Source organism: Pithys albifrons, chromosome 6 (assembly GCF_047495875.1).
Source record: "Pithys albifrons albifrons isolate INPA30051 chromosome 6, PitAlb_v1, whole genome shotgun sequence".
Lineage (NCBI taxonomy): Eukaryota > Metazoa > Chordata > Aves > Passeriformes > Thamnophilidae > Pithys > Pithys albifrons.
In genome coordinates this window covers 2,640,824-2,649,677 of record NC_092463.1, presented here as the reverse complement: position 1 = coordinate 2,649,677, position 8,854 = coordinate 2,640,824, and the positions used below count along the sequence as shown (strand labels likewise).

General features: G+C 56.5%; 1 protein-coding gene across 1 annotated transcript; it reads right to left on the bottom strand.

The window, feature by feature from the left end:
* Window positions 1-665: 665 nt before the first annotated feature.
* Window positions 666-5,698, bottom strand: PTGDR (prostaglandin D2 receptor). The gene is made up of 2 exons (XM_071559330.1): window positions 4,595-5,698; window positions 666-2,180 (listed from the first exon to the last, which is right to left on the bottom strand). Exons 1-2 carry the CDS (start codon window positions 5,408-5,410, stop codon window positions 1,914-1,916), a joined length of 1,083 nt encoding a protein of 360 aa, XP_071415431.1. The 5' UTR covers window positions 5,411-5,698; the 3' UTR covers window positions 666-1,913.
* Window positions 5,699-8,854: the final 3,156 nt, after the last annotated feature.

The following is an 8,854-nucleotide window of genomic DNA, read 5'->3' as shown; positions in this document are numbered from 1 at the left end:
CTGCTTTGTTTTGTGTTGATTTAACTGCTGCTTTCCATGGATCATGGTTATCCTGAGTTCTAAATAAATGTATCATGGGGAAGAGACCTTTCCTGGGACCTTTCTTGGGTCAGGGACATTTCCTGGATCAGGGATCTCTTCTGGGGCAGGGACCTCTCCTAGGGCTGGGACCTTTCCTGGGTCAGGGACATTTCCTGGGTCAGGGATCTCTTCTAGGGCAGGGACCTCTCCTAGGGCAGGGACCTTTCTTGGGGCAAGAAACTCTCCTGAAGCCTCTCTGGGACTGAATCTTCACTGGGATCATGGGCGGATGGTGCCCTATCCCAGCCTGGGCACACACAGAGCACACACAGCTTGTTAATTAATTATTGGATCAATGATCTTGGAGGTCTTTTCCGCTTTAACAATTCTGTGATTCTGTGTCACTGAACACTCCCAGCGTGGCCATGCCTGGTCCATCTACCCTGAGTAGAGCATGGTTCTGTATGGTGAAAGAGATCCCAGGTCAGGGTAGATGACAGCAAGGTTTTCCAGAACCATTATCTCATCTGGTGGTGGTGGAACAGGTCCAGGGAAAGCCACAGCGCAGGCTCAGAGCTGTTGACTCTGCAGCCCCACGTGAGCCATCTCCAAGTCAATACCATACCAGTAACATGAAACCAATCCCTGAACCAACACTCATTTCATTTATTCCGCCTTAGAAAACCCCGAGGAGAGGCACCAAGTAGGGAGCTTGCAGGTACCCCCTAAAACAATCCTCAAACACAGCTCTGCCTTTTCTCCAGCTGGGAAAACCTGGCTGATCAAACAGCCAGAGCCAACCCAAGCAAGTCACCTCCAAAAAGCCCCAAGACAGAATTCCTTCTTTCCAAAACAGAATCTATTTGACACCAAGAGTAAATATCACGTGAGAGCAGGCTGGAACACGGTTACACCTGGTGAGGCTTAACTAAACAGAGGGAAATATTCTCCCTGTCTCCTCCAAGGACACCAAGCAGTTGAGCACTGTAATTTTTTTGGCCTAAATGGTCACTTGAGGCAGATATTAAAGCCAGTTAATACGTGTGGTTGAGGGGAAATGGATCTTTCATTAAAATGATCGTTCGCTTGCACGCTTGCACCAAGAGGTTGTACAACCCAGGCTCTGTGTTCTCTCAATTACTGTTCTTATTAAGGCTTGGGATGACCATAAATACTGAATTAAAATAATTACAGCAGGACAGGTACATCTGAGTAGCACAAATGCAATATTAGTGCTTGGAGGAATTAATTTTTCAGGAAGAGCAAGATAATGGTGGAGAAGCCACAGCCCTGCTCGAGGGATATTGAGGATCCTGGGGATGGATGATGGGCATCCCAGGGAGGGACCCTCCTTGCCCTACTCCTCCTCATCACATCAGGAGTTGCTGCTCAACTTTCTGAGTCTCCACACCTCCAAAGGCTCCCTTACACCCCTTGCCCAGTCCAGGGACACCCCAAAACATCTCCAGATAACCCCTCTTGGTGTGGAAGGGGATCACGCACAGGACAAGGGGATGAAACAGGGCTCTAAACCACTTTATTTGATGGGGACACGCACAGACTTCTCCTCCCTGTGCGTCCTCCCTGCCCTGAAGCCACACACCAAACCCCTCCTGCCTTCCTGGAGCCGGGCGCTCCCCAAACCCTCCACAAAGTGCTGCTGCTCGGAATATTCACAGTACCCGGAGCCCCGCCCCGGTTCCTCTGCGGGGCGAAACGCAGCCTGGGGAGGGGACAGAAACACTTCAGAGCGTCCCTCGCTGCGAGCTGGACGCTGTCCCTCCCTGTCACAGCCCTGTGCTGCCTTGGGATGCTCCAGGGCAGGGCTGCGGGGCTGAAGGCTCGCTCCTCATCCTCACCAGCAGCCACCGGCTTCTGCCAGAGCCACGCGCTCAGGGGATGCCGAGCTGAGGGGGGTCTGTCCTGCGCCAGCCCGGGGGCGAGAACTGGCCGTCACCCCCCGGCGTGCATCCTTTCAGGCTGGATTTGCGGGAATTGAGCCTCTGGCAAACCCTGCGGACGAAGGAACGGAACACGGAGGTGCGGAAGATGATGAACACCCAGGGATCCACGATGGAGTTCACGGAGAGGAATCGCAGCGCGCTCAGGTCGGCGTTCTCGTTGAAGTCAGCGGCGAAGGCCCCCATGTACGCCCGGATCTGGCAAAAAAAAATCAAGGGAATAGAGAAAAATTAGGAAAGGTCTCACTACAGGGGTAAAAAAAAAAAACTCTGAGGGCAGCAAAAAAGTTTTACCCACTCAATATTCCCACACATCACCACACCAGCACGTGTTGTGGGTTGCAGATCCAGCTGGCAGTTGGGGCTGGATCATGGATGGTCATGGCACAAGAACTCCATGTCATCATCAGGGCCGGGCTGTCAGAGCTGGGGAGGTGGCCCTGGGGACTGGGTTTGTTTCATGAATCAAGGAAGCACTTGACCTCTCCAGGCTGCAGCAGAGGGTGCCGGGCTGGGGCACCCCACTCGTGCTGCCCTCCCTGCCACGGATATTGGAGTTGGCATCCATTGGATAACTCTGCAAGGATTCACCCTGCTTGTTAGAGGGCCCTGGCAGGGATTCACCCTGCTTGTTTGAGGACCACGGGATTTTCACTAGGCTGATCACAATACCACTATGAGACAGTTGTGCCAGGGCTGCTGGTGCTGATGCATCACGATTTGGTTCCAGAGTGGGCAGGAAAAGGAGGTGGAAGTTGTCACCAAGGGCAGTGGCAGCACCCACAGACACAACCCCACCCTGAATTCAGGGTAACCCCCTCTGTGGCACCAGCTCTGCCAACAGAGGGTGATGCCAAAATGGGGCTGCAGGGACCTGGAGAGGGGCAACAAGGGCTTTGTCATGCTGAGAGTCTCCCAACCCCACCCCACCAGTGGGACCCCCACCCCTGGGGAAGAAGTGGGAGGATTTCAGAGAATATTTCCACTAGATCCAGTACAGTTCAAAGCCAGCTGGATCTACTCAGCACCTTTGGGATAGGGGAGAGGGAATGGGGGGTTTTATTGAAGGGTCTAACAGGGTTGAGAAGGGGGGGACGTTTGAAGGGTCTAATACAATGAACTGACATCCCTCCAAAACTTAAACATCTCTGGGGCAACCCCAGAGGAACAGAGGGGTGGTGATGAAGGGGGCATGGATGTTATTCCAATGGAGTTAATGAAGCAACCAAACTCCTGGGTTGGGGTGGGAGACACTCTGATGGGACCAAAATAATTACCTGATTCCCCCAGTACCTCTGGGGCAGAGTGATGGGGGGAGGGGGGGGGTGTATTTCAGGGGTTTTAAGGCAATGAAGTAATCCCTGGGGATGTGGTCCTAGAAGTGGGTATTCTGGGGTTGGGGGGCAATGATCCAACCATTCCTGGAATGGGGGGGCAGAATTCCAAGGAAGTTTGAGCAATAAATCAACTCCCAGGACAGGGTGGTTGGGGTGTTGCAGTTATTCCAGATGGATTAAAGCAACGAATTAACCCCCACCAATCCCAGGCTGGGGTTTTATTCCATAAGGGTTAAAGCAACAACAACATCCCTGGGACAGGGTGGCAGACACTTAGAGAGGGGGAAAAGTGATTATCTGACCCCCCTGACATGTCTGTCACAGAATGGTGGTGATGGGGGGCATGGGGGGTGTTATTCCATGAAGTTTAAAGCAACAAATTAAGGACTGGGAACATGATGTTGGTGTTGAGCAGGGGGAACCTCCCAGAATGGGATAGTGGTGGTAGGGGGGATTATTCCAAGAGGATCAAAGCAATAACCTGACCCTTGGAGACTGGGGAGTAGGGGCGGGTTATTCAGAGGGGACTAAAGCAACAACTCCCCAGCATCTCCAGGAATGGAGGAGGGGGGGTGCCAGGGTTTATTCCAAGGGCCTAAAGCAATGGCCTGACCTTACCGGGAGTGGGTGGTGATGATGGGGGGGGGGGGGGTTATTCCAAGGGATTTTAGGCAATGATCTGATCCTTCTGGGCAGAGTCTGGAAGTATTTAGAGGGGGATAAAGTATTGCCCTGAGACCCCAGGAGCAGGTGGTGGTGCCAGGTTTTATTCCAAAGGGGAAAATCAACAATTTGACCGCCCCAAGACTGAGTGGGGCTGGTGTGTGGGTTGTTCTAAGAGGTTTTAGATAATGGTCTGGCCCCCATGGACAAGGCAGGGACTATTCCAAGGTGGCCAAATCCACAATCCAACATCCCTGGGAGGAGGTGGTGGTGAGGAATGATTAATTCCCAAGGGAATTAATACAATGACCAACACCTCTGGGGATGGGGTGGTGGGTATTTAGGGATTAGGCAATGGTCTGACCCCCATGGCAGGGTCAGGGGCTATTTCAGGGGGGCCAAATCAACAATCCAACATCCTTGGGAGGAGGGGGTGGTGAGGAAGAATTACTTCCCAAGGAAGTTAACAAAACGACCAACCCAGTGGTGGGTATTTAGGGGGTGGGGGTTGCAAATCCACCACTCGAGCTCCCAGGGGCAGAGGAAGGGGCTGGGACAGGTGCAGGGGGTGTTTCCTGGAGGAGGGGACCGTCGGGGTTAGGGATTACTCACGATGAGCGGCAGGGAGCAGACGGTGAACAGGACGGTCATGAGCCCCAACAGGACTAGGTGGTCGAGCTCCTCCATACGGGGGGCGGCGGCGGCGGGGGGTCCGCGGCGGGGCTGCCTCCGGGCCATGCCGTAGAGGTGCCTCATGCTGCTCACGTTGCAGGCGCCGATGGCCAACACCAGCAGCCCCATGAGGCTGGCGTAGAGCACGGGGAAGCCCAGCTCCCGCGGGGTGCCGCCGGCCATCCGGATGAAGCACCACGTGCCCGGGCAGTACTGCATGGGCACCCCAAAGCCCAGCAGCGGCAGGGCACAGAACAGGGCGCACAGCCCGGCCGCCGCCGGCCCCAGCGTGACGCCCAGCCGGCGGGTGAGGTGCCTCCGGTAGAAGTAGGGATGCCCCAAGGACAGCCAGCACTCCAGCGCCATGGCCAGCAGCAGCAGGGTGGGGGCCAGCCCGAAGAAGGCCATGAGAAAGGCGAAGAGCTGGCAGAGGACACCCGGCTCGCCCTCGCTGCGCCCGCCCGGCCCCAGCTCGCTGAGGCTGCGGTTGTAGGCGTAGGCGGCCAGGACGATGGGGCTGAGCAGGCACTTGCCCAGCAGGTCGGTGACGGCCAGCACGGTGACCAGCACGTAGAACGCCGAGACCCGCGGCGGGCGGCCCCCGGGGGACCGGGAACGCCGCCGGTGCTGCCCCAGCAGCAGCAAGGCCAGCACGTTCCCCAAAAGCCCGGCGGCGAACAGAACGGAGCTGGGCACCGCCGACTGTCCGCTCTCGATGTACCGGCTGCTGCGGCACTGGTAACCCTTAGTCTCCATCGGGATGGCCCGCGCCGGGATGCGCCGCACCGGGGTGGGATGATGGATGTCCCGTTGTGGGTTGGGATGTCCCGCGCCGCACTGGGATGAAATGAATGTCCCGCGCCGCACTGGGATGGGATAATATCCCGCACCGCACCAGGATAGGATGATGTCCCGCACCGCCCCGGGGTGGAAAGGATGTCCCGCACGGCCACGAGATGGGATGGATATCCCGCACCGGGATGGGATGGATGAACCGCACCGCGCCGCGGCTGCCGGCGGCGACTGTCCCGGCGGGGCGGGCGGCCCCCGCCAAGGGAGGGAGGGAAGAGGGAGGAGGAGGAAGAAGAAGGGAAGGAGGTGCGGTACGACCGGGGACAACCCCTGGGACAGCCCCTTCTCGCTGCCCGGCCCGCCCCGGCCGTCGGAGCGCGGTTGCGGGGTGGGGGGATGCGCTGCTCCCCCGGGAGACCCGCGGGTCCCGGGAAGAGAGAGGGGAACGGGCGGGGTGAGTGCCGGGGGCAGGGGGAGGTTACGGGTGAGGGGCTCTGGGAAGAGACACTGGAAGGGACGGAGCTGGAGCTGAGCCCCTCAGGGTGAGGGGTGCCGGTAAGGGGGAGAGAGCTGAGCCCCGGGGGTGGTCACGGGTAAGGGTGTTGGGTCCAAGCACGGTGGGAGGATTTACGGGTAAGGGGGCCTGAGTCCTTAGAGGGGTGACAGGGCAGAGGGCTGGGGCTGAGTCTCCGGGGTGTAAAACAGGGCAGAGGGCTGGGGCTGAGTCCCTGGGAGTGTCACAAGGCTTGGAGCAAGCTGGTCTAGTGGAAGGGGTCCCTGCACATGATATGGGAGTTGGAACTGGATGATCTTTGAGGTGCCTTCTAACCCAAAGCAGTCTGTGATTCTGTGATGTGATTCAACCTGACCAGGCACCACTTCTACCTGCATCCCACCCCACACACCTGCCGTGTGGTGATACCTCTGCTGAACCCCCCATTACCCCAGCCCATGTCAGTGCTCCTCTGTTCCACCAGCAGATTCTAGGAGAAGCCCCCCGAGCTTCTTCCAGGAAAAGTGATGGCCTTTCTAACCACAGAAATGCCACTGCACGACACATACACCACCTTGCAGGATGCATGTGATGATGAATAAGCATGAAACTGTGTCTGTCTGTATTCAGGCCCCTTTTTGCTATGCCGGATGAATGTACACGAAGCACAGGGAAGTATCAAGATGATAGGAGGGGTGGGAAAGGAAGTCAAAGGAGCCACACATCAGCATATTTTATGGGTTGCAGTTCTTACACTGCATGAAGGGAGCTGGTGACTTCTCCGGCAGAGAGGGCAGGAACTATTTGTGGCTATGACAGTGAAAGTCCCGGTTCTGGAAGGTAAAACTCGTTGCAGCTCAGCTCTCGACAACAAATGGTGTTGAAGTGCTGCCCTCACTAGGGCTGAACGTGCACCCAGTAACTGTTTCCTGCTCGGGGCCCGGGGCAGAGGAAATGCAGCCTGCCCTGGGAAGCAATCCGAGGGATATCCCCCAAAAAAGTGTCTGAAAAACACACCCTCTGCCTTCTTAGCTGGCCCAGCACCCCAGATCCTGGAGCAGCACCCACCAACTGCTGCTGGCTCCCTGTGGTGATCCCAGCAGGGTGAAGCAGGGGCAAGATGTGGTGGGATCCCTCAGGTTTGCCCAGGATGAAGATTGGGGTGGAGAACCCAGCACCTCCAGAGAGCTGGTTTACCAGGACCATAATGCCTGTCTTGATCCCTGGAGTAATTAGTGCCAGCCCTGCTGTAATGCTGCAAATACCAGGGAGGATGCACTGGCACAGGGTGCCCACAGAAGCTGTGGCTGCCCCATCCCTGAAAGTGTTCCAGGCCAGCCTGGATGGGGCTTGGAGCAGCCTGGTCTCATGGAAGGTGTCCCTTTCTTGGGCCTTAAGGTCCCTTCCAACCTCAACCATTCTGGGAATCTCTGATTACCCCAGGGATGTGCTGCTGGCTGAGCAGTGACATCACACCCTCCTGCATCTGTTTTGATGGAGAAGAGACAGAAGTGCTGGGCTTCTCCACCACTGCTGAGAAGTCCCTTGACAGCCACCAGAAGGCCAAATTCAGCAAAAATGGGTTGCTTGGCAAGAGGAGGAGGAAGAACTGGGCAAAAAATACCCTTTTGTAGGTGGGTGTTGCCCCTGATTGCACCAGCTGTGGTTGGAAACTCCAAAGGAGCAGGCAGTGCTGTCGTTCCTGTCTGCACGGCTCTGTGGAGAAAATCTGGCACGCAGATGGCTTCTTGGGACTCTCCCCTGGTCTCACCATGCCTCCAGGGTGCTGGGTACAGGCACAGGAGGCAGACACCCAGTGCAGATGTGGCAGGGGGTGGCAGAGCAACCTGGCAGGGGGATGCTTTCACCTGATCCCAGTTGCTCCCCCAGCTGCTGGAGGGTCTGATGCAGAGCACAGCTGGCCACAGGGACCATCCTTCTCTTTAGAGAGAGATGGATCCCCCTCGGAGCCGGGATAGGTGTTCAGCCAGGAGCATAACCGCAGACATCTCCCTCCTCCATCTCCCCGGGGAGAAAACCCAGCGTGGGCACCGAGTCCCTTTTTACCTCTTCTTTGGGTTTATTTGCATAAATAGCAGCTATTTGGGGAGGGGAAAACGATTTTGAGAAAGTCTCATCACCACATATGACGAATCCCTCCCGTTCGTCACACTTCCGATGTGACCCCCATCTCCCGGTCACATTCCTGGTGAAGACGGGGCATAAAAAAAAAAAATTCGATAATAAAAACACCGCAAAGCGGAAGAAAAAGCAGCCACAAACCCCAGGGATAAATGACGAGCTGGAAAAACTTGAAGCACCCACAAGGAATTTTGTCTTGTTTGTTTGGGGTTTTTTTCCAAAACACTTGTTGGCTCCCTATGGTTTCTCCTTGCCGGCCAGTGGTGAGAGGCTGTGAGTAGGTGCTTGTTGCATCGCTGTTCCCTGCTATTGCCAAGCCTGGATTTTCCCAAAGAGCCGCTGCTGCCCGGAGAAATCGTGTCTGCAATTCGACACCAGCATAGCCCCGGGCGGCCGCGCTGGGATTTTCTCGCCTTCCTCCAGCTCAGTGCTCCCTTTGGAAGTGTTTGTGGCAGTGTCTGAATAACCTAATTTAGAGCCCGTTAGACGGGGAGGGTTTTGGCAGCAGCGGGAGCCGGATGGAGGGATGCGGCTGGCCGGGAACGGCGGCTTTGGCAGCTCGTCCTGGATATTCGCATGCGGAGCAAACAAAGCTGGGAGAGTCCTGCGGAAAAGAGCCAACCTTTTCCCCGCCCGGGAGCACTGGATTAACACCGGCTGGTGCTTCTTCACTCATCCCAGTGATTATCCCAGCCTTTCTCCCCTCCTCGGAGATCCCAGTCCTGGAGCAGAGCATCACCCTGCCCTCCCGTGCCCTTTCCCAATAATTCCCA